We start from the raw sequence: 26,606 nt of genomic DNA, 5'->3' as shown, positions 1-26,606 counted from the left end.
TTTCTCCTGATAGGACGGGTCCATTTTCACCTGTCAGAACCCTGACTGAAAATCAAAAAACAGAAAATCAAGAAGATCTACACAAAGCGCCGAGACAGTAATTGATTCTAGGCAAATGATACGAATCTCTTGTTGTGATCTCATTTACTTTGTCTACGCATAATCTTTTTGAACCGTTATATTTGCGCACGATGACAATGGGGGAAGCCCATGGAGGTTGTAAGGGTTTAATGACACCTACATCTAAGTTTAATAAATTTTGAATAATCAAGAGAATCCTGGTCTTGGCTAAGATCTGGTAGCGATCGTAAATTCAAATACAGCGCCATGCAAAAGTATCCGCGATTTTGCGAAATGGCGACTGCTTACTTACGCGTCTCGATTAGGAAAAGAGCGATAACTCTAAAGAAAATATGAGTTATCCATTGATTTCTTGACAGAGTTATCTTTAGGTAGGAAATGACGTAATTTTATATTAAGTCTGCAACTTCCTTAGTGAATGTAAACAAGCAGAATATTACCATAGGTCGGAAATCTAGTCAACTGAGTGAGGAAGTTAAATATCGTATCCCTTAAAAGCGAGAATCACAAAGCTTCGGAAATCGTTCGACTGTTGAATATTAGTGAATCTACCATTAGATTCTGTGTGGAAGAAATATATTCAATGGGGAAATGTGGAAAAATTACCCTGAGTTGGTAGACCTCGAAATTAAAGTTGTCGAACAGAGATGAAAACTGGGTTATGTGGCCGGTCAAAAGCAACAAATACAGGACATTAAAGTAATTCCACCCTCCTATGACGTCATATGATTTTACAAAATCGTGGATTTAGTTAGATTTATGCATGATAGGGACATCAATTTTATTGGAGTCGTTTCCGATAGTTATTGTAAAAAATCTTGTTAAACATAAACTATTTAAAAAGTCTAAGTTATATAAATAATCAATGCTATGTTTCAAGGGCAGTAACTCTAATTTTATTGAATTCTTTATCAAGTCTACTTTATGATAAATTTCCTTTATTTTTCACAGACATTTTGTATAATTTTGTGAAGAAACAATTTCATGAAATTGTTATGAATACTTTTGTCATAACGTTTCCCTGAAGTTGGAAAAAGAGTAGGCTCACTGGGGACCGTCAGGAAAACTCAAACACTCACAACCAAACATAATTCAATTAGTTAACCGCCGTAAAATGGCTGAAATATTGCCAAAACGGCGTAAAACCCCAAATTAATCAATTATAACCAGTTTTAGTAATGCTGTATCAGGAAAATTGGAATTTTTTGATGTTGGAATATGATTCTGTTTATGTATGTCTCGCATCTTAAAAAGTGTGATGACATATACATTTCATTTGATACTTCATTAGTTTTAACTCTAATAAATGGAAATAAATACACTTTTTATACTTTTATCGGATAAAACTGCGAGTATGGAGTTATCTTAAATGATATTAAGAATTTTTTGTGTGTGTGTGTGTTTTTTTTTGTTTTTTTGTTGTTTTTTTGTTTGTTTGTTTTTTTGTTTTGTATAGGCCATCAAAAAGTATTAATTTTTACGTTAAAAAGAGAATTTTAAACTTTAGATAAGTGTTATTTTCGCAAAGTTCATACATTCAACAATGCAACAAAAATTGAGAAAGCGCTTGGAAAATTGTCATTTCATGATTTTTGCGCAAAATGAGCTGTAGCGTCTCTTAGTAACATTTTCTTCACTATAGGAAGCTTAGAAAAACACCACAGAAAGAAAAGTGTTCATACACATAGATTTTCAGAAAAAAATAATTATTCCAAAATGGCTACATAAATACAACCAATGCACTTTGGTGCTTCCAAACAACATAGCTCCAAACGACATATAGGGGCCACCGTGGCCGAGTGGTTAGAGCATCGCGCTCAAAATCACACGGCCTCTCACCTATGGTCAGCGCGGGTTCGAATTCCTCTCGCACCGGTAAGTGAGAAAGTTTCCCAGTTTACTTTCGGAAGGTCGGTGGTCTCTTCCCAGGTACATTGTATCTGGGTTCTCTCTTCCACCAATAAAAACTGGACGCCACCAGATAACTGAAAAATTGTTGAGTGCGGCAAAAAACAGCAAAACAATCAATCAATCCAAACAACATAGTATGCTGCACGAAGGGCATTATGCTATAGGAAATTTGTCAAAAATCAACTTTTTACGGTGTATCAGACTGCCTACAGCATGATCTAGCAAAATTTTGGGCTTTCCTTATCCCTTTGAGTGAAAGAAAGGTGAAGATAACGAACAGTGATCAATCTCATAACTCCTATAAGCAATACAAAATAGAGAATTGGCCAAACACGGACCCCTGGATATACCAGAGGTGAGATCAGGTGCCTAAGAGGAGTAAGCATCCCATGTCGTCCGGTCACACCCGCCGTGAGCCCTTTATCTTGATCAGGTAAACGGAGTTATCCGTAACCAAAATCAGTGTGCCAAGATCGGCCTAACAATCGGTATGAAACACGTCAGACAGCATTTGACCATAGAATTAGCGAAATGCTGACTTTAAACGAGACTGTTGAAACCCTTGTACCATCAACTTGTTTGTCAGTAGCTTGCCTCAATTTAAAAACTGACCATACGTAGAACAAGCTCTTGTGTATCGAATCTGTTGAGAGATATAAACACCATATGCAGGTGACAATGAAATATTGCTCTCGTACACAAATATGGGAAGTTGACGATGGGGAAGCCATCCCGTTTGTCATAAAGTTGAGCAGTTAGTTTGCCGTTGATAGATATTTTTTTAAGCATGAAGCAGAATTGGACGACTCGTTGGTGTCTCTCATTTCGAGCTCACAGGGATATGAAAGGTGAAGATAACGAACAGTGATCAATCTCATAACTCGTATAAGCAATACAAAATAGATAGTTGGGCAAACACGGACCCCAGGACACACCTAGATCGGGTGCCTGGAGGCGTAAGCACTCCCTGTAGAAAGTGGTCCATTCTTTGAATACTTCCATTTCTCCCATGAGATTCCTAAATTACAGCATGATAAAGACAAAATAGACGTAGATTTTTTTCTAGCAAGAATGGAATCGATTTCCTATATCGTCCTTCAACAATTTTATTACTCAGTTGTAGAGCATGATGAAAAGGTGGAGATAACGAACAGTGATCAATCTCATAACTACTATAAAGATTGTAAAAAATTAAGAGGAGGGCAAACACGGACCCCTGGATATACATGTAGCAGAGCTGGGATGGTGTCCAGGAGGAGCAGGCATCCCCTGTCGATCAGTCACAGTCGTAGTAAGCCCAATATCTCGATCCGGTAAACGGAGCAATCCGTAGTCAAAATCAATGTGCAAAGAACGGGCTCAATTGGTATGAAACATATCAGACAGCATGTGACTCAATGACAGGTTGAATTGGTGAAGTAAGTTGTTATAACGACTATAAAATTTGCGAAATGCTGACTTTAAATTCATTTCAGATTGATATTCATAGTATAATGAAATAAGTTAGTGGTATCTATAAAGCGGACACTTCCAGAATCTAGATTTATCGATCACTTAATAGACGTCACGGAAAAGTTCGATATCTTTAGGTTTGTCTTTTCTGTTACAAAGTATATCTACTTTGTTACCTTTTAAATTCAAGCGGTTCATTTTGGTAATGATATTATTATTTATTTATTTTTTTAGATGCAAGTAGAATAAATTAGTAATTGATTATTAACTTTCATACCAGTGTTAATTACTTCATTGCTCTTAATTTCAACTCTGTTTGATTCGGGGGTAGAAAATTATGTTCCTTGAAACCGGACTTTAAAACGTCATATATTTTAAAATGCTTATCGATATCAATAAATAACCAATTAATTTGTCTTATTACTTTATATTATTGAGTAAGAAGTAATCTTCATTTCTCACACTTTAACCTCATTTGCAGTTGATCACAGAGTAAACATTTTGCTATGTTTTGATCTGTCAACATGTTTGCCCCCGTGAAACAACAAAAGTTTTGGTGTAAATCTGTTAAATGATGATTTATAATTCCTGCAAAAGTGAATTTGTTTCACGCGGGGGGGGGGGGGGGGGGGTTAAAATGTTTTGCCTTTTCCCATTGATTCTTATCATGAAATATATTATTTTAACCCAAATTACAGACTTATCTCTCTTTGTTTTATCAAATAAATCAACTTTTATGAAAATTCATATGAATATCGATTTTAACATAAAAATACATTGAAAAATGTTAACTTTTAAAATTTGACCAGAAGGTAGGCGGCAAAACAATACTATCGTACTATCGTTCGCAGTTCTACCAATTTATGGAATTTCTTTTATTCAATATAGTATCAAATATTACACTTGACCCCCTCCCACCTCAGGATTTAAAGTATCAATGTTCTTAATTCTCTTCAGCTGTTTTTAAACTTGAGTTTTTAAGCTGTTACTAATGTCTGTCAATCTAATCAAAATTAGACTTCTTAGATCTGCTCCGTATATTCTGCTATGGTAGCGATTGTATTTAATTAGATTGTAATGTCTATACTGTTACTTTTTATTGGGTATTTAGCAGTATAGACATGAGTTTTGTACATTCACAGGATGATCTTCATACTGTCTATCAACTTAGTCAATCCTCAAAAAACATTTTGAATTTTAGTAAAGTGATCAAGGTAACAGTGTAGACAGCAAAAACAAAAAACAAAACAGGTAACTGCAATTGACTTACTGCTTGTTGTTCCCTCGTCTCTGAACTGGTTTTTGAATTTCCATGTGGCTTTAAAGGAATTGATTTCCATCCCTGAGGAGCTGATGAGTTTGACTTTCAGGAAAGAGAAAGAGGGACAATTTTCTCTCATGGTAACGGTATAGACAAAAATCCATGGGACAAGGCCTAAGGTATGGGAGCTTGTCTATGAAAATTCTAAGATACAAAGTTGTTTCTAGCCCTTGTTTTAGAATCCTTGGTAATTTTACTTTACATCCCTGAATTCAAAAGAAATTGAAACAAACTATAGATATTTGAAATTGCTGTTGAATACCGATAATTAGGGCGTGGGGCAAGGAAAAAACGTTCATTTCGACACCTTAGTAAAAAAAAATCTGACAAAAATATCAAATTGTTTTCCAGGATCATACTCAGCTAGGTTAACTACGATCTAAAAGGAAAGAAAATATGAAAAAATCAATAATTAGGTATGAAAAAACCCACTGGACAGGAATGACGACAAGTTTTTAAAATTGCTCATATTGATATTTTACCCGTACAAATACGACTAGCTGAAGTTTCACTGTATAATTATGTCTATATATGTAATATGTAAAACTTGTACGGTACCAATTTTGATGCACCAGATGCGCATATCGACAAATAATGTCTCCTCAGTGATGCTCAAGCCGAAATTTTGGAAATCCGAAATACATGTAATAGCAATCTTGTAAAAGCTAAAAGGAAAACTAGAGTGCAAAAAAAAAAAAAAAAAAAAAAATGAAGCTAAATTCGTCCAAGGTCAGAGCTATGCATGAAGGAGATATCATCCTTAATTTTGAAATGAATTAATTTCTAAATTTTATCCCAGCAATTAAATATTCATCCGTATTTTCAAACTAGTAACGAAGTACTTAGCTACTGGGTTGTAGAGACCCTCGGAGACTAACAGTCCACCAGCAGAGGCCTCGACCCAGGGGTCATAATGTAGAATTTATACGGTACCAATTTTGATGCACCAGATGCGCATTTCGACTATGATAAGATAAGTTTTATTCCAATTTTGGGCCCAGAGGGCATAACAGCAAGACAGTTTATAAAGAAGGAAATTTAAAAAAGAAGAAAGTTTACAACATTAACTACAGGTTACATAGACTGCAAACTACATGTGGATGTAGCATGTTGGGGAAATGAGTACATACATATATGAATTGCTAATCATGTGTATACACAGGTAAATGGACAATATCAGTATTATACCAACATATAAATAATAAACTATAATGATTTTTGCAGTTTTAAAGCATCACTTCTTTTTCTGAAAGTTTGAACTAAATATTCACTCAATTTGACAATTACTGGTTTGTCTTCATTAATCATCAACCAAGTAAATTTGTCCTTATTTGTTAGATAGATAAAAATTTTGTTGAGCTTGTATATACATGTTCCATTAAAAAAACATATTTCTCTCTTCAACATAGTAAGGAAATGAAATTCATCTTCTACACAATTAAGGTTACATAACTATGTATACCCGGTATATTGGGGGTCATATCGAGTCAAACAATGTATGATACCGGCCTCGATCGGAAACATCGCTCAGTCTTTTCCGTAAAGTTTTTTTGTATTAATTCATTTTTAAAAAAAAATATTTCATAGCATGTAAATGTATGACTTGTGCACGACAAGCAAAGAATGTATACAACCCAAATGCCATGATATGTAACACCGTATGTGATTCATTGCTTATGCGTATTTAAAAATAGCTGAAGAACTGTAGCTCTCTGAGATTCTCAGAGAGCTACAGTTCTGCACCTAATTTTAATAAAAGCAACTGACGAATCAGTCCATTTGAAGGATCTGACAGGTGCGGATGCAGGGTTTCAAGGGGACCAAATAGCCTAGATCTAGCTGTGTATCTTTCATATGCCAATATCGGATTATAATTCTAGGCATATATCCTGAGGGATGTATGAAAGATGAAGATAACAAACAGTGATCAATATCACAACCCCTATAAGCAATACAAAATAGAGAGTTGGGCAAATATGGACCCCTAGATATACCAGAGGTGGGATCAGGTGCTAGGAGGAGTAAGCATTCCCTGTCGACCAGTCATATCCGCCGTTCAGTGTGCCAACAACGGTCTAACAATCGGTATGAAACACGTCAGGCAGATGTATCTAAAGAGTGGAGCGGCAGGGGTACATTTGCACGTTTCCATTTCCAAGGGGCGGGGGGGGGGGGGGCGGGGGGGGGGGGTATCTCTGCAAGTACTGAAGAGCCCTGCTTAAGTTATAGTCCCTATACACTCCTCATCTACCGCAATTGTGCGGTAATGCAAATAAATAAATATTTAATAAAATAAGCTGAAAATACAACATGCAGAAATAATGATATAAAAATTAAAATAAATTGCTGTAAGGTACCGTAACTACAGCTAGCCTGTTCAGATTCAGAAGGTTTCTACCATCTACGTTATGGATCAGGCAGCGGTGTCGAAGAATCTCCTTCAGTTCATCTTTAATTTGATGGTATTGCTTTAAAACTTGTTTATACTTTATGTGGTTGGTTGGTTTTCCATATTGGTTAAAGGGGCGAAAATGCATTAACCAAATTTTAGCTAAGATTTTGGAAAAGCCTGTAGCGACCTTGACAGTAACGAATGATTGTCGTAAAATTAAAGTTTTTAAACTAGATTTTCAAAGAATGATTATATGTTTATAAATTTGTAATTTTTATTTTTAGACAGTTCTACCTTCTTTTGTGCACCATGGTCAATATTTTTGATCAGTATTACGATAAACAAATACGACCTGTTTACGGATTGAGCAAGAGAAAACAAAGGAAAACAAAGGAAATTAGTTATATTCTGCGTGTTTTTGAATGGTGATGTGCTCGTAATAAAAAGATGAACGCTCGGACACAAGTGTTCGAACTGGTTAGTATCATTAACTAAACAGTTAATTTTCTCACTATGATATAAGTTTTATTTTAGATTATTTTTATGCGAGCCAGAATGATTCAGATTACTGTACTGCACTCATTATTTATAAGCTGGTTCCGTACAATGTCGATTATAAACCAGCTTTTAAATATCGAGTTATTTGCAGTAGGCCTAGCTTAATCTAGATATTTTGTGAGAAGATATCAGTAAAAAAAAATGTTATTTTCAGCATACTAAAAAATAGAACTTACGAGTTGTTGTCAGCATGTTCATCCGTGCATAAAGAATACTCACTAACAAAAAGGTCTGAAAGCTCGTCACTCGTCCTGTCTTTTTGTTAACGAGTGGGTTTTTATAAAGCTATATAGCTTATGTAGATAGAGATTACACTAGACCTAAGGAGATATTACTCTGGACCTAAGGAGATATGCTGGTATGTACAGTCTTGTACTTCACTTGTATATTTAAAACTTGGATAAAAACTGGGGGGAATTTCAACGCTTTCTCTCTCCAGATTTCTAAAGACTTAGCATTGAAAAAACGTTATTTCTTTTTGAAATACAATATTTAGAAATTTTGAGTCCCTGATTTACAAACCATCATTACCCTTCACTTCATGCCGTCCTGAAACAATCACAATTTTGACCTCAACCTCAGTCAACAATTGTTTTATTACTAGTTGTAACAGGAAAGGAAAAAATGCAACGGATCAGACCGGGATTCAAACCCGGGGCCCCTGAATCTCTAGTTGGGTGCTCTACCAACTGAGCTAACTGGCCACTGGTGATCGAACCCGGCTGACCGCTACACCTATTATTCCAAGTGACGAAAATCAAAGACTAGGCTTTTTAACATGACAGACAACTTCTTCAATATTAAAAGTGCAACTCTACACCAAACTATGAAAAAATCAGATCAAGATATATCTGTATATTGTTGAATTGAACTAGAAATGTAACAGAGGGTGTATTTTGTAATTGCAGTCTGTAGAAGGACATCAGATAGAGGAGGCGGTGTGCAGTAAGTAGTTGTTAAATTATTCTCAGATTACAAATACAGGTACACTCAATGCTTGAAAGAAAAGAAATTTTCCAATACATATCTTCATATCAACAAAAAAAAAAAATTCTTTTATTTCACCAGAGCTGTTGTCTCAAGTGAGTTGTATTTTGTCATCTGTAAACTTTTTACATTTTTGACTTCTATGTCGATTTCAACAAAATTGGCCCACAGCATGAGTGGGTAAGGAGGTTCAGGTTTGTTAGAATGAAGGGGATAAAGAAATACACAATAAAGAGTGAGCATTGTTGATCAATCTTAAATGTGAACTATATCTACTTTATGGTAGTGTGTCCCATAGCCATGTTTGCCGACAGTACCAATACAGAATGAATTTTTTTATGATTCAGCAAATCTCATTCTTGCTCCTTTTCAGTGTGAATCATAATATCATGAAGATAAGTACAAAAACTCTTTGATAACAAAGCTTAGGACATCAGTTACAGATGAAAGATAAAATGTTCAAATATCTGCAGAATATAGAACAATCACATTTTTAATTACATTGACATGCCTAATTCTGCATTGCTGTGAATTGTGACATTATTCTTTCACTGTATAGCCCCTTTCATCCTCAAGGAAAACATGTTTCATGGAAAATTGCTCAAGTGTAAGATATGATTGATCAATGTGGTTTTTTATACACCAGTCAAAGTTGGATGTATTATCTTATACCGTTGTCTGTCTCTCCAGACATTGTAGGCAAAATGAACTGTAAGCTCCAGGATCTTGCAGCTTGGCACATTTGATCACCTTGATAAGTGGAAGATGCCTATTGTTTTTCAAAGATCAAGGTTGTAGTATAAGTTAATAGAAAAACCGCACAGGCAGAATACAGACCGAGCTATTGGAGCAAGGACGTCACAACTTTGTACTTTTAATCATTTTGATAAGTAATGTTTTTCAAGGTCAAAGGTCAAGGTTTTAGTATCTGTTATGGGAAAACCTTGTAGGCAGAATACAAACTGAACTATTAAGGCTTGGACTGTCAAACTTGGTACACATACTTCTCATGCCAAGTGGAGGATGCCTTTTGTTTTTCAAGGTCAAAGATCTAGGTCATAGTATCACTTAGTAGGAAAGCCTTGTTACGTAGGCTAGGCTAGGACTGTCAAGCTTGGTACATATACACCTTATACCAAGTAGAGGATGCCTGTTTCTCGAGGTCAAATTTTAAGGTCATAGTATCACTTAGTAGAAAAACCTTGTTTTCCTTTTCCAGATTTTTTTCCCCGTTATGAATACAGGTATTGTACTGAAATATTGTCAGAACCTCCCTCTCGGAGAAATACATAATCAGTGCATGTATCAACTTGATTGGTGCACTATGACCTACATCAGGGCTAAAAGTATGTGAAATAGTTTTCTGGATTTTTTCTCATCATGGATACAGATATTGTGCTGAAGGTTGAATGGGCACATGTTGTACCATTTGCTTTACTCTTGATACAGTTTAAATAAATATTTACAAGTATTTGGCATCTAAGGAATGTAAGACTCTCTCTTTTACAGGCCTATTCCATACCTTGTTGCTGCACAGAACTGTTGGAAAGGTAATGAAATATTTTGATGCACTGCTATTACTACATGTACATTTCTCTATGCATTTTATATATCATATATTAATTCTTTGTATATACTTTATACATGTATAGCTATTGTGATCCTTGATGTTTTTTAAGTCAAACAAACATTTTGTTAGTTTAAATGAATGATAATTATCATATCAACAGTTTTAAGAATTATTGACCAGACTTACACTGCAGACAAGTGTTCATTGTTTGTTGTGAGTCGATGGTTTACAGTATTTATTTTGACGACTGTTGACTGTGAGTCGATGGTTTACAGTATTTTGACGACTGTTGACTGAGTGGATGGTTTACAGTATTTATTTTGACGACTGTTGACTGTGAGTCAATGGTTTACAGTATTTATTTTGGCGACTGTTGACTGAGTCGATGGTTTACAGTATTTATTTTGACTGTTGACTGTGAGTCGATGGTTTACAGTATTTATTTTGATGACTGTTGACTGAGTCGATGGTTTACAGTATTTATTTTGATGACTGTTGACTGTGAGTCGATGGTTTACAGTATTTATTTTGACGACTATTGTGATCTCCTTTATTTAGTTTCACTACAAACAAGAAGGGACCTATTCTACAGGAACTGTCGGAGTGGAGGACGTGGATTGTGACTTCGTGGATTTTACATATGTAAGTACATGTTATGTAGCAGTTTTACATATGTAAGTACATGTTACGTAGCAGTTTTACATATGTAAGTACATGTTACGTTGCAGTTTTAGGCCTCAAGTTTGGAGATTTTAGGCATAATGATTTTGCCTGTCTCAGCTGTCTGTACTTATATCTATCTGCTCACGACCTTGGTTATAACTTTTGAACTACTAGATAGAGGACAAGGATATTGTATTTGGTGAACTTAAAGGTCAAGATTATCATGATCACATTTGCAACCTTAGGATTTGGTCATGGATAACTTGAAAGGTTTCACAAACAGATAATGTACCACAGTGTTGTCATTCTAAATCCATTCCATAGAATTTCAGATGTACAAGGTATTTACACAGGTCTGTATATGCGATGATAAATACAAAAAAAGTTTATTACATTTCAAATATTTTCCTTATCCAGATAAAATTAGACTTTTTAGATCACCAGGTGAGCTGAAAGCTCAAGTGAGCTTATCTGATCACCTGGTATCCATCTGTTTGTCCATCTTTCTGTAAACTTTTCACATTTTTAAGTTCTTCAGAATCACTGGACCAATTTCAACCAAACTTGGCAAAACATATCCTTGGGTGAAATGGATTCAAGTTTGATCAAATGAAGTGCAATGTCCTTTTCTAAGGGGTGATAATAGCAAAATAGTGAAGATACACTGACAAATTTTAAAATCATGTTCTCCAGAACCAGCAGACCAATTTCAATGCAACTTTGCACAAAGTATCCCTAGGTAAAGGGGTTTTTAAGTTTGTTAAATGAAGGGTCATGCTCCCTTCAAAGGGGAGATAATCACTGCTAGGGCAGTTCTAGTTTGTATAGAGATTCTTTTTTGGCAAGAAATTGTGAGTTGTGACACAATGGTGTTTAATCTTTTGACCTTGGATTTTGACCTACTTTAAGAAAAACCTGACCTATCTAATATCTCCTGAACTATTTAAGGTAGGGTTTTCATATATTATATATAGATTCTTTATAGCAAGACCTTATTATACTTTGGTGTTGACTTTGAACAATGGTAGGGCCAAGGTGGCTCAGGTGAGCGATGTGGCCCATGGGCCTCTTGTTTTTATTTTGAACTTTTAGATTATAATTTACAAGGAATATTAGATTTAAATGTAGATTTTAATAAGTGTCTTTTGCTTGAATTAAACTGGTGCATATTTTAGAATGTGTTTCATGATAGTGAAGATGTCTGTTCATTACAAGACATAATGAAGGGGCCTCCGTGGCCGAGTGGTAAGAGCATTGCGCTCAAGAATCACACGGCCTCTCACCTCTGTCGACGCGGGTTCGAATCCCGCTCGCGCCGGTAAGTGAGAAAGTTTCCCAGTTTACTTTCGGAAGGTCGGTGGTCTCTTCCCATGTACATTGTATCTGGGTTCTCTCTTCCACCAATAAAAACTGGGCGCCACCATATAATTGAAAAATTGTTGAGTGTGGCAGAAAAATCAAAACAAACAAGACATAATGAAATGAATACATATACCTCTTTCCTTTGTTGTTGCTTCATCTTAAAAAATATATGATGATTTTATTACCTTTAATTGGACAATTTCATCTTTTAATTTGGACATTTCTTTTGTAGGTAAGAGTGGCATCGGACACTCTTGATGAGGCGTTAAAAAAAGAAGTAGCGCTTTTCAGGGATGCACTCCGCAACATGGACGGTGCAGGGTCTGGACAGGTGTGAACTTTTTAAATCTAGTTTGCTTTACAAGAACCTTCCATCACATGTCAATGCAGTGTATTACTATACAACTATTGAGCTGTCCTTTCACCAGCTGCTTGTAGCCATTTTTAAAACTGTTACATTCATGTTTGTAGGTGTATGTTTTGAAAATATTATTGATAATTAACTTTAGATCTTCACATCATATTATAAACTGATAAGTACTGTTTTAATGCTTCCCGGTGCATGTAATTTCCACTGTTGTTTTTTGTTGTACTGAGCAGCCATAGTTGCCAACTCACCTGATTTTGTCGATTTGCAACCAATTTTCCTACCCATAACCTGACCATTTTTTATGACCCAGTGAGTCCTGCTTTTCATACAATATTCACAGAACAACCTAAAAATCTCCCGATTTCTGGATTAATTTTGTAAATTAGTTGGAAAGTGTGATTTCTAGTTTGCAAGCATTTATCAATGAAAACAGTGCTTATGGCCAGGTACAATTAAAGTTAGTGATGGGTGTTAACAATCATAATATATGAAATTCTTTTGTCAAATCAGGGGCCAAAGTTATTTTGTGAAAAGGCTTCTGATGAGGAAAGATCATTTTCAGGACCATTGCCAACAAAGAGAAAACTATATCAGTGTATATACACATAACAGAAAATTTGGGATAATGACTTTAATTTTTTGGGTAAAAGAAAGTGCCTGAGGAAAAAGCAAAGCTTTTTGGTACCTTGTGTAATGCACACTTATCTATTGTGTCTGGAGCTAGAATTGATCTGACAAAACACCAAAAAACAAAAAATCATAAAAATAATGCTTCCACATAAAGTCTTCTGTGTTACTGTCACCTCTTTTGACATTGCCATCAGATATCTGAGCTACTGGAGCAGAAACTTGTTTTGTTTAATGTTTTAGCAGAACACAACCAATCGGTGTCTTGCTTTTAATATTCCCTATCTCAAAAAGTCTTTAGAAATTCAAAATGTGCTACTGTAATTTACAATGCTATTTTACAATAGAATAGTTCACAACACAGACTTTATACTGCTGTATGCTCCTTGAAATATAAACACTCAATATTGTGTTGAAAATATTATTGTGCATTATGACCAGATTTTTTTGCTTCCCAAACATCATGACCAGATTTTTTGTGCTTCCCAAAGAGGGTCATGACCAGATTTTTTACAAGGTTGGCAACTATGTGAACAACACTAGTATGTAGTTCAAGAATTGCAAGAATTGTTGGCTCTCTTGTGACAGAAAATTCAATTTGCAATGGTAACATGAAATACTATACATGCAACACATTTTCTTAGATCTATTGTTGGTCTCCGAAAACAAGATTTATTTTTTTCAAAAGTTGTCAATAAATTAGATGTTTAATTTTTTCACAAGATTTCTTTGGAGTTCTATCAGAGGAAAAGAGCTCGTTGGCCTTTCCCTGCAGAATGTATCCCTTGGGAAGTGTGGACAGTAAAACTGGAGATTTTAACTCTCAATAATGAAAGTGGTAAGATGGAATTTTTAGCTCCAAATAGAAAATATTATCAAAATATCACAGAATTCAAAAGATATAGGAAAGTTTATAAATGTATACATTTATTTTATACTATGCAGAAAGGCAAATTTGCAGAGAAAAGCTAGGGGAAATGTTAGGAGAAAAGGTCCTCAGCATTGCAGACCTGATGAATCGCCATGATTACATTCCAAAGATGCCAAATCAAGCAGAATTGGATTTGATATTTGATACCAACTTTCCAGACGTGCAACCATATTTATTCAAGGTAGGAAATAGATTTTCCCGCGTATTATAAGTCTTCATATAACTCTGCATATATTTTATGCATTTGTCAGAGTTGACTTTGTTCCTTCTAGATATCTCATCAGACAACCACCGGTGCCTGCCAATCATCAGTGGGAACTACCATGAGGAAGTTCGTCAAAGACACGCTGGCTTTATGATGTTGTCTCTGAGGTGGCGACTTCACAAGGCAGCATCTGTTGAATGACCAGCTTGGTTACTGCTACAAGTGTCTTTCATGTGAAATGAATGTTTGATACAGCGCATATTAGCTATTTAAGTGGTTGTTCTGATTTGTTTGTATGTTATGAAAGTATGGTCATTTTGCCTGTCAGAAAATAGAATTTTAATTATGGCTTGCAATTTCAGTTATGTTCAATAATGAATGTGGTATAATTGTACGCATTTTTGTATGGTTTATTACATACTTATCAATCTAATGAGAATTAGATCCTTTGATCCGCTCCCGTAGTTTGCTACACCAGGAAGTGAGTAAGAGAGTAGATCTAATTTTAATCAGATTGGAATTATACTTTTTTGACCGATTGTAAAGAAAGTGTTTATTTAAACCAGAAATATTTATGATTTCTTCATGTTAAATATATAGAAAGGAAATCTGGAGATTGAATCCAGGTTATTAAATATGGTCACAATTCATATACAAGTCCATTTTCAGTAAAGCACTTATGCATTCAATTTGAACATAACTCATCAGATAGATATTAATTGTGTACTTGATGTCAATGAGGAATATTGAAATATCATGTATGAGCATAACTTAATTAAACTTAATAAATATGTGAATAAAATGGTTTACTTCCTATTGGTTTGAATGTTCCTGTAGTACATTTACATAGTGTAGAATGCAATAGAATTTGGAATGACTTAATCGCGTGTATCATGACAGATTATTGAACTGATTGATCATAGTCACCTGGCAATTTTGTTGAAAAATTGTGGTTCTTTAATGATACTGATAATAATGAAAAAGAATAATAATTCTTTAGTAATGCAATCACATTTACACTAAATGATCCAGTTTTTATATCAAACCAAAAAAAAAAAAAAAAAAAAATTGCATTGATTTAAAGTGCATGGATTTTCACTGGCTTCTTTTATAAGTTTTCTGTAAATTTCAGGCAAATTAATCTGATATAAAAGAAACATTTTGAAAATTACTGCAGAAACATTTTGAAAATTACTGCAGAATTATACTACTAATAATAAAAGTATACTGCTGTTTACAAAGTTTGGGTGTGTTTAATTGACTTTAATGTTAAATGTACTACTTTGTCTTTACGATTTGTCATTAAAGGATGTGCATAGATATATTTAATTTTGAATGTATTTGAGGACATTTACACAAGTTAGCCCACATTTAACACTTCAGTCTGCACTCTGTAGGTGCATGAAAATACTTTTAGAAAAGATTTTTTTTTTTATTAATCTACATTCTAAATTGTAAACGTATAAATAATGAATCACTCCTATTGTCCCTCGATTGAGATCCCCTCCAGAAGCCGAAGTTTTGATCACTGACAATTACATTTACATTTGATTACCTCTTTACCATGAATATAGTATGCTATATTGTTGTATAGTTTTCATTGTCATCACGAGTATCGATCATAGAGTAGCAAGTTCCATGCTGAATGCTTGAGCTTTTCAGCACATTTATAAATTGAATTGTTTTTGAATATGTATATCTTGTATTTTTTCACATGAAATCTTCAACTTGATGTCAATAAATTTTACATAAAATTGATTCGATCTTTTATGAAATGTGGAAGTTGGAACAGTCTCGTAATGTAATGTCTACTTGTCAATACATTGGATTGTTTATATTGTGTTATATATTGATCTCTTAATTCATCTGGACTAAAGTAAAGTAACCAAGGACTACACAATGTAGAATGCATTTAAAAACACTTTCCCTGTCAGGTTGCACTTTGCCTTTTAGTACGCCCGAATAAAAATGCAGACGTATTATGCTATATACCGATATCATCCGTCTGTCCCTTTAAGTTTGTCTTTGTAACTCCTCCTATTGCAAGGGGAATGCTGTCCAATGTTTTTTAAAGGAGTTGTGGCCCTTGGGCTTTATTTTTTCTATTCAAAATACTTTGTCTTCGCAAATCCTCCTAAACCCTTTGGGGGATTGTGATGAAACTTGGCACAAAGAAAGATCAAAATGTGGAAATGTGCATATTACAAGGGGAATGCTGCACCACTTTTTGAAGGAGTTAGGGCCCTTGGACTTGGATTTATTTCATGCAAGTACCTTATCTTTGCAACTCCTCTTAAACCCTTTGGGGGCTGATTTCAATGAAACTTAGTACAAAGGAAGATCACTAATAAATGTGTAGATGTGCATATTACAAGAGGAATTCTGTCCCACTATTTTTGAAGGAGTTATACCCTTGTACTTAGCTTTGTTTAATGCAAAATACATTGTTATTGCAACTCCGACAAAAATCCTTTTGTGGATAAATCCTTTCTTGTTCAAATTCCTGGGTCAATAATGTATGCGGGTGTTTAGTGGTGCCCTATTTTTATATCGATCGATATAATATCCAGAAATAATGTTCTGGATAAAACTTGATTTTGAAGTCGTGATTAAGCTCGGATTAATTTTAGTAATTGGTGACGTTCTGCATGGAATCATTTGCTACAATTGCTACAGAAGAATATATAAAACACATTTAGATGAATCACTGAATGAGGTGCATAATTAAATCAAAAGCAGAACATCCCTGATAAAACTAATCCTGTTACTTTTTGGTTCATATTGAATATTGGGCCACAAAACAATGTACAATACATAATGTATTATACAACGTACTATAATTATGATATAGTATGCATGCATGTATATAAATGGATACATTCTTGTATATATAGTACTAAAGGAAAATAATAACAATTCTATATTAGTAGTATGTTGGGATGTATATAATTGTCGTACAAGTCACCCAAACTCAAATTCCATCATGTGCTTAATAATTTTAAACCGAATGTACGTTGTGAAATAATAATACTATAGCTCATGAAGTCAGAAAGAAAGGAAGGAGCTAGGGCATCTAAACAAATAGATGAAGGATTTTGTAATACAGGAGCAATTGAATAATCTTCAAAAAGAAGCATCAAATTTAGAAACTAATTGCTCATATTTGTACTGGAAAAATATCTGATGCGAGACTCAATAGCAAATAATCTGACCTAATTTAAGGTATTGAAACTTTAACATGTTCACTCACCAATTAAATTGTTGATTATTAATGTATTTTATCTTAAAAATAATACAAAAGAAGAAAACATTTGTATAAATCATGCAGAATTTAATCCTTGTGGTAAATGCATATTTGCATATATAATTAATTAAGTTATATATAGCTGGAAAATATGAATAATCTTCATTTGGCTATAATTGCCATTTACTGGTGCTGTACTTACACAATCAAAACTATTCATGTTTGAAAATATGAAAAATATGAAAATAATAATACATCAATTTGAATAAACACCCACTTTTTGCATTGTTTTTGGTGAATCAAACAGTCTAATGGAATATATCTTTTGGAGAGTACCTGTACATAAATATTAGCATGATATCAGCCAATGAAAATACAATACTACCTTAAGTCCGTGAAAAGAGGAAAGTAAGTTATGAGGAAGGAAAAAATTGGAAACGTTTAACTAATATTGTTGGTTCGATCGATACAGGAAATTAGTCAGGAAGAAGTAACGCATGTATCAGGCAAGTATTGTCATATGAGACAAGATTTTCGTAACGCACAGGTGTGATTACCACCATTGTACCAGATAAGAACGAGTTTGCTCTAGATACTATTCGCCTAGCTTTTTTAACATACTCATAATATACAAGTCATTGTGAATTAACTTCCCTAAACAATGTCCTTAGTTACATACAACGCATTGGTGGGACTGTTGTTGGTTTGCTGGTCAAGTATTTAAGCTGTATTTGACAATATTGTCACAGTTAGGAGGATAAGCACACATGAGTCATTGAATTGTAACAGGAAGGGAGAAAATGCAACGGACCACCCTTGCAGAACGGGATTCGAACCCGGGCCCCCTGAATCTTTAGTCAGGTGCTCTACCAACTGAACTAACTGGCCACCAGCGATCGAATCCGGCTGACGGCTACAGAATGAAGCTATAGTGAGGCCCAATGCCAGGCTGTAAATCAGTTGTATTTATCATATTTGATGTGAATTTCAGACCATTTACACTGACAAACTGGCAGAATGTGCAGGTCCATTAACCATGTTAACCAGGCGTTTCAAGGTTGTGAGATAATATTATGCTGTTACTGACATTTTTGAGGTCAATACAATGCTTTAGATACTCGAGAAGTACAATATTTATCCAGCCTGTAGGGCGAGGTGCAACATAATATTTGATGGTAATATTAGATTAAATCACTAATTGCAATTGTCTAATCGTCATTCCCCCTGAACTTTGACAGCGAAATTTTTTGTTACCATTTTCAAGCACTGTTTGGAGGATGTGAAGTAGATTCCGGTGTCAAAGTACATTTCCTGTATTTTTTAAAGGCTTTATCATGATGTCTGGTCTAGTCTCTGTCATAGACTGATACTGTACGTAGCCTAAACACTGCATTTCAGTGTGCCTGCATTATTACCTTGCTTTCAAAATGTGCCTTGGTGACACATTTAAACCAATGGCTTAAAGAAAACGAACATAACATTACCAAAATTAATTTTTGTCATTAATGTAAACGAACATAACATTACTAAAATTAATTTTTGTCATTAAAGTAAATGAACATAACATTACTAAAATTAATTTTTGTCATTAAAGTAAATGAACATAACATTACCAAAATTAATTTTTGTCATTAAAGAAAACGAACATAACATTACCAAAATTCCCAGCCGTCATCTTGACATTTCTACATATCTGGTTCATTTGAAATCGTTGATCTCATTTGATTACCAGTCTTTTCATGCTCTTGTAAATTAATTTTTCAAAAATTTGGAAAGTCATATATGTGGAAATGAGTGAAGTGTAACATAAATTAGGCATAGCTTTTGAACATATGGCTAAATTATAAGTACGTAGAAGAATCAGAATACAAACTGTTTGGAGTACCCATAGAGCAGAGAAATGGAAATCTGCTGGATGATTTTTTCTGTAAAATCTTGCTTGTGTTCCACATTCAATTTGTTAATTTGATGACCAGTATTTCACACTTTTATTGTACCAACAGAATATGTAGTCATACAGTACTTTACTTGGGTTGATACAAAATACTGGTGATGACAAACACAATGGGAATTGACGATAAGAATATGTTATTATGTCAACTGAAACTTTACACCTTTAATTATCAGCTCTATAAAGATAACAATACACATACATGTAAGTATTGATCAGGTTTAAATTGGTGTGTCCATTTTTATGTGTACGTGCATAAAGTATTTTAAGTGACTGTAAAGGTACTAAAATAAAGTATTCTAGTTCGATGATGTAGTTTATTGCATGGCTATTTCTAGCTGCAGAACTGTTACAGTAGCTCACTGAAAAAATATTGTTGCGGAACAATATTTTTTCAGAGAGCTACAGATCTGCAGCTAGGTTATTTCATACATTTATACATAAAGATATATGAATGATTCTTTGAATAACTAAAGGAAAGAGAATATATGGTTTTAGGTTTTCTCTAACACCAACCTTATTTTGGAGTGTTGTACCATCAGAGGAAAATTTGGTGGCATGCAAGCTAGCATCTATTAATGTCAGCATATTAAGCATACACAGCATTTCAATGTCAGCATAATTCATAGGAATCATTGGTTTACATATTCAGTATAGACATTCACGATGGTGATGCTATCATTGTTCCTTGATTAACTCAACCAAGATGGAAACCAATGAAATTTACCTTTAGAGTGTAGTCATTTTATAGAGCAACATCACATTCTGAATTGAATTTCTGGTATTATTGTATTATGTGTAGTATAAATAAACACAAGGAAGTTTCTTAGTGACATTTACAAATTGTAAACACAAATGAGTAAAATTATTATCCTTTGGTAAAGTACCATTATGACCTGCCATAACTTTAAGGTATGCTGTCCTGATGATAGGAAAGACAAGAAAACTACTTGACACAAGCATAAAAGAAAAAGATATCAGGCTGCAAAAGAAATCAATCCTTTTTTTTTTTTTTTTTTTTTTTTTTTAGATCAGACTACTCTTAGAGTCAGTAGAAATAATTTTATGCAGAAGGATAACCTTGCTAATGTTTGGAGTTTCCATTTGTCTGGACTCAACTCTGCCTATCACCTCAAGACCACTGAATACATTACAATGGTATTGGTTGTTCATGTGGATTCGCAAAATGGTCTTCAATCCACAAAACACCCTTTTTGTATTTCATAAATGAATGAATCAGTATAAATTAATGCAATGAATTTGATAAATTGAACTCCAAACAAGCGCGTATGAATTGACAACATTAATGTTCATTACATTTTAGGTTACCTGAGTAAACGTGATGATCCCAGGGGGTAGGGGTTTTGGTATCAGGGTGGGGCCAAAATGGTCAGTTAATAAATGCGTGAACAATAGAATGTTTTTAACTTCTTGATAAGCACCATTCCTATTTCTTTTAATTTTGGTATGAAACATCTTTTGGACAAGGGGGTGGGGGCATAAGTTGTTAATTTGAGGACTCCTGCACCCCTGGGGCTTTAGGGGTGGAGCAAAGACTGCCAAAAATTGACTAATTTTGAAAAATCTTCTTTTCTTCAACTGCATATCTTTTAAGAAAAATTAAATGCATAGTGATGTAGAGCAGGGTGGCCTCTACATGTACCAAGTAATTGTAAATTTTATGATCCCCGAGATAGAGGATCTGACTCGAGGATGGGACCAAACTTGGAATGTATAGTGTATATGTGTTAAACATTTAAAGAATATCTTCTTAATGCTATGGATACTAAATTGAAACTAAAGAGATAATTAAAAGGAGAGGAAACTGTAACTTTCATCATTCTAGGGGGTACTGTACTCAATAAAAAACTTGACCCATTCAATATCTCCTGAACTAGTTAAGGTACAACTTTCAGATTTAGTATATAGTTTATTTATGGCAAGACCTCATTATTCTGTGAAGTTTTGCCCTTGGAGTTGGACCTATTTTTTATAACTCTGACCCATTCAATATATCCTGAACTAAGGTAGATCTCTCATATTTTGTATATAGATTTCTTGTGGCAAGACCTTTCATTTCATATTGAGTTGACCTTGGAAATTGACCTACATTGAAGGAAACGTAACCAGTTTTAAAATATTTTCGGAACTATTCAAGCTACAACTTTTCATATTTTGTATATAGATTCTTTATGGCAAGACCTTGTGATACTATTGTGTTTGATCTTGTGACTTCGACCTACTTTTTAAAAAACCTGACCTAATCAATATCTCATAAATTATCTAAGGCCGAGATGTTAGAGCGTTCGCCCCGCATGTGGAAGGCTCGGGGTTCAAATCCCAGCCACGACAGACCTAAGTCGTTAAAACAGGTAGTGACAGTTCCATCGCCAAATGCTCGGCATCAGGTGTGAATGTCACGGGTCCTTGGAGATGACCTTAAAAACGGATGACCCGTGTCACAGTAGGTGTGGTACGCTAAAGAACCCCTCACTGCTCAATGGCCGTAAGCGCCGAGCATAGGCCTAAATTTGAATCCCTTCACCGATCTTGGTGACGTCTCCATATGAGTGAAAAATTCTTGAGTGAGACGTTAAGCAAGATACAATCTTTAAATCTGTAAGGTAGTGCTTTCATATTTTTGCATATAGATTCTTTATGGCAAGACTTTGTTATACTTTTGGTGATTGACGTTATGACCTTGACCTGGAACTTTGACCTACTTTTAATTAAGATTTGACCTATTCACTATCTCCCAAACTATTTAAGATAGATCTCTCATATTTTGTATATAGATATTTCTTATAGCAAGGTCTTTCATATCATACCATCATCTATGACCTTGGTCTTACCCACAACAGCAAGGTCATGTTAGACATTTGGGCATCTCTGTGTTACATGTGAGTTCATTTTCAGTTACGTCGTGATCTTTTGGGGCTAGGTTGGGGCCACAATATGGAATCAAAATTTTTCATGGAAATAAAGATTGATAAAAAATCTTTTAAAAATCACAACAGCTAAAGAATGGTAGGGCCAAGGTGACACTGGTGAGCAATGTGGCCCATAGGCCTCTTGTTTTGTCAATATACACATACCTCAGATAGGCTGTTGATCAATTTGAGCTCTATTGTTGAACGTTTGATTGACAGGTGGCTTAACTTCGATCTCAAGGTGGTGACTGTAGAAATGGGTTATAAGTTTAATAAAGTGAATTTTTTTTACTGTATGTACTGTGAATGTTTATTGAATGATCGAATATAACTAATAACTAAAAAATGGCACCACTTGGTAAATGAGAGGATGATTAGAGGAACATCTGTAATAATCTTTGTTACAAATAGTTTTCACCCTAAGTGGTTTTTTAAAAAAAATCAAATTTAAGAATGTCTGTTTCAGACCCAAATGTATAGTCTTTCCCCCTATATGTACACATGTGAGATGTACTTTTCCAGCATTTATTATTTGTCCTGAAAGATTATATCTTTATGGTCACCTTGGAAGAATAGGGGGGGGGGGGGTGAAGGTTGGCACCTGTTGGTGAGTGGTGTTTTGTCCTTGACAGACATCAAACTTGATACACAGGTAGATGAACCCTATTGATTTTGTGATCAAATGTTATAGGGCTTACTAGCGTGCATATGATAAGTTGATTATGACTAGAAAATGACCCCAATTTGCTTTCAGGTCAAAAGATCACCATATTTTCTAAACGTGGATTTCAATGGGGTTGGGAGTGGGTGGGATTGTTGCATTATATATGCAAAAGTTTTGATTTGTATAAATACTCCAATCATGTATGAATGAACACTTGCATAAATGATTATCATTAAGTGCAAATTTCATATTTAAATTTTATTATCCCCAATGGTACAATAAACATCTCTCAGTACAATTCCAAGAGGAAAATACTCGATAAATGTGTATCTGAAAAAGAAGAGGAAAATACTTGATAAATGTGTATCTAAAAAAGGTATCTAGAAGTGCAAGGGTATACTTCCTTATTTTAAGAGGAGAGCTAAAGAGAGAGGTCATGGCTACAAATAGTTGTATTATAGAGTCAGCGTGTCTATATATGTCAAAGAATTGTATGAATATGGAACTAAGTAAATATTTTCATGAAAATGATGATATATATCATAGGAAACAATATTTATACCCCCCTTCAAAGAAGAGGGGCATATTGCTTTGCACCTGTTGGTCGATCGGTCGGTATGTTGGTCGGTCAGTCAGTACACCACATGTTGTCCACTCAATATCTTGAGAACCATTCACTTGATTGTAATGATATTTCATATGTGGGTTGGTTATTTCTGGTCAAAAGGTTAAGGGTCAAACCACTCTGGACATAGGAAGACACTGTCCACTCAATATCTTGAGAACCATTTGCTTAACAGACATCAAACTTGGTACACTGATACATCCTAAGGAGTAGATGACCCCCTATTGATTTTGAGGTCAAAGGTCAAGGGTCAAACTGGAAATAGGATTACACTGACCACTCAATGTCTAGAGAACCCTTTGCTTGACAGACATCAAACTTGGTACACTGGTACATCTTCTGGAGAGGTGGACCCCTATTGATTTTGAGGTCACATGTTCAAAGGTCAAGGGTCAAATTGGGCATAGGAATATACAGTCCACTCAATATTTTGAGAACCCTTTGCTTGACAGATATCAAACTTGGTACACTGGTACATCTTCAGGAAAAGATTACCCCTATTGATTTTGAGGTCAAAGGTCAAGGGTCAAACTGGACACAGGAATATACTGTCCGCTCAATATCTGGAGAACCCTGTGCTTGACAAACATCAGACTTGGTACGCTGGTACATCTTAAGGAGTAGATGACCCTTATTGATTTTGAAGTCAACTGGTCAAAGGTCAAGGGTTAAACTGGACATAGTAATATATTGTATCCTATATTTTAAGAATCATGTGCTTGATTGACACCAAACTTGGTACACTGGTACAGCATAAGGAGTAGATGACCCCTATTGATTTTAAGTCATACAGTCAATCCGCTGTTGACATAGGAAGATATTGTCTGCTCAATATTTTGAAATGGTTTGGCACTACTATCAATTAAATGATGCATGTGTAAACCGCATCTGGATATAGCAAAAAAGTACGGTTAAGATGCTGGATCTTCAACCAGATGCCATGCCAGCTCTGTTTGACATACCATAATGTGTGACAAAAACGGAGAGAAAAAACACTGCATACTTCAAGCGTAGGATAATATTGTACCGTCATGTAAAGTACCGTATAGAAATTATAAAAAAATATATTGACTGCTCCAATATCCTTTGTCAAAATTTTAACTTCACAAAGTTAATCTAATTTGCAACCCAAAGAAATCTACATCTATTGAAATTTACTATGTCGATACAAGTCATATCTGCAACCCCTCCCCCCTCCCCTTTAGGTCAAAAGGAATGTTTAGTATTGAACAAATTATAGAAATTCTTTAAATGAATTGAAAAGAGGATGAAACATCTCATGATTTAAAAGTAAAAGAAAGTAAGCAGAATTTTTTTGCTACAGAAAAATATTTTAGTGGGACAATCTCATGGGAATTGGATGTTACCTGTCCACTAGCACACTTGATATACAAACACATATCTCTTTAGCAAGTATGCAAGTGGATCTAACATCTTTTCAAAATTCATTTCCATTATAATTCTCGGCCACAAACTTAATTGTCCATTTGCATGAAATATGTCATTCATTGCAGAGTCTACACTTTTATTTGAGTCTCCAGGGTTTGACACTAAGGCACGTCCGACCGACCGAGTCTACTAAATGATAGGTCCGGTCGGGCAAAATGTCGATTTACTAGTCCGACTGGTCGTGTTGAAAAAATAAACAAGAAACTTTATGTTAAACCATAAGATATTTTATTCTTAACTAAAAACAATAACTGATAGTCGCTGTCGGAAGTGATGTTTTATGACATTTACTCGGTGTTAATGTGTGTAAAGTTATGTTTCGGATACATAGATATAAACTGAATTTATTTTCATTTGAAAAAACAGTTTATTTTAATTGAATATAAGAAAGTGTCTATCAAATTACATGTCGTAAACAGCCATTTTTCGGTTTTGACACATGTGCGGGAATGTCTCTTTTTTCAAATACGACTTCTCAAGAAAAAATGTCCCGAGAGATTCAGAAAAAAAAAATGAATAGGTTGGGAAGAAAAAAAGCAGGGCTTATGAAATAGAAATTAAAAAAAAAAAGCGGTTGAGGTCACTTTATTTTAAGAAATGGACTAAAGAATTTCTGTGCCGGGTAGAATTTAAAAAAAAAAAACAACAACAGAAAATACGTTTGAAAATAAAAGCATCAAATTGAATGGCAAGACTAAAGATGTTTTTGAGAAAATTAAGTACGTTTTAGTTCAAACTTAACGTTTGTCATTTGAATTAAGTATTTAAATATGGAGAAACCACCAGGGTTTTTTTCTGGAAAGTTGGTCAGGGCTAGTGGGTGTCAGGTAAGGTCTAGTAAAAATCATTTGAAGTAGCCCGACTGGTCTAGTGCTCAAAAAAGTAAATGTCAAACCCTGGTCTCAATTTGAAAGTGGGCTCATGTGACATGGTCATAAGAATGATAATTATGAAGTGATTTTATTTAGCTTAAGTAACTTTGTGCTTCAATTTTCTTAATGTTTATATCATTAATAATACCATGGTTTTGTTAACTTATTTTAATGAAGAATCTGTATTAACACAGTTAGATATTCACAGAGGGAACAAAAACTAGTCTAGTGCAATGTCTGACCTTTATATTGCAAAAATTTAATTGTCCCATCGTACCATGTATTAGACTGTGTGTTGTTTCATTCTTGTCTGGTCTATTAGCTAGATATTATGCATTTGTAGCTTACAAGATTTCCTTGCCAATATACTCATAGCTAAGATGGTGTACTTTCTGCACTTATAAAACAATTGGCAATGACTTGAGCATTCTTGAATAGACA

The 26,606-nt window shown here is 34.5% G+C and overlaps 2 protein-coding genes across 13 annotated transcripts in view; both read left to right on the top strand.

The window, feature by feature from the left end:
• Positions 1 to 7,499: 7,499 nt before the first annotated feature.
• Positions 7,500 to 16,188, top strand: LOC125667429 (autophagy-related protein 101-like). 2 transcript variants are annotated; one of them, XM_048900951.2, is made up of 8 exons: positions 7,500 to 7,634; positions 8,624 to 8,660; positions 10,212 to 10,252; positions 10,831 to 10,914; positions 12,530 to 12,628; positions 14,018 to 14,132; positions 14,240 to 14,406; positions 14,498 to 16,188. In XM_048900951.2, exons 1-8 carry the CDS (start codon positions 7,605 to 7,607, stop codon positions 14,582 to 14,584), a joined length of 660 nt encoding a protein of 219 aa, XP_048756908.1. In that variant the 5' UTR covers positions 7,500 to 7,604; the 3' UTR covers positions 14,585 to 16,188. The 2 variants fall into 2 exon arrangements, with proteins under 2 accessions (XP_048756908.1, XP_048756909.1); XM_048900952.2 differs by having other exon boundaries at positions 7,561 to 8,073.
• A 1,856-nt stretch (positions 16,189 to 18,044) lies between these two features.
• Positions 18,045 to 26,606, top strand: part of LOC125667421 (arf-GAP with Rho-GAP domain, ANK repeat and PH domain-containing protein 1-like) — an 86,875-nt gene continuing 78,313 nt past the window's right edge. For 8 of the 11 annotated variants that reach the window (XM_056157202.1, XM_056157198.1, XM_056157200.1 and 5 more), the window contains exon 1: positions 18,075 to 18,180. The gene's annotated coding sequence lies outside the window, so the exon portion shown is untranslated. Of the gene's footprint in view, positions 18,181 to 26,606 lie in introns of all 11 variants that reach the window. The other 3 variants (XM_056157201.1, XM_056157196.1, XM_056157191.1) reach the window with 1 other exon arrangement.

Source organism: Ostrea edulis, chromosome 2 (genome assembly GCF_947568905.1).
Source record: "Ostrea edulis chromosome 2, xbOstEdul1.1, whole genome shotgun sequence".
NCBI classification, from domain to species: Eukaryota; Metazoa; Mollusca; class Bivalvia; order Ostreida; family Ostreidae; genus Ostrea; species Ostrea edulis.
The sequence above is the reverse complement of the archived record's forward strand: the minus strand, read 5'-3'. Positions and strand labels throughout refer to the sequence as shown.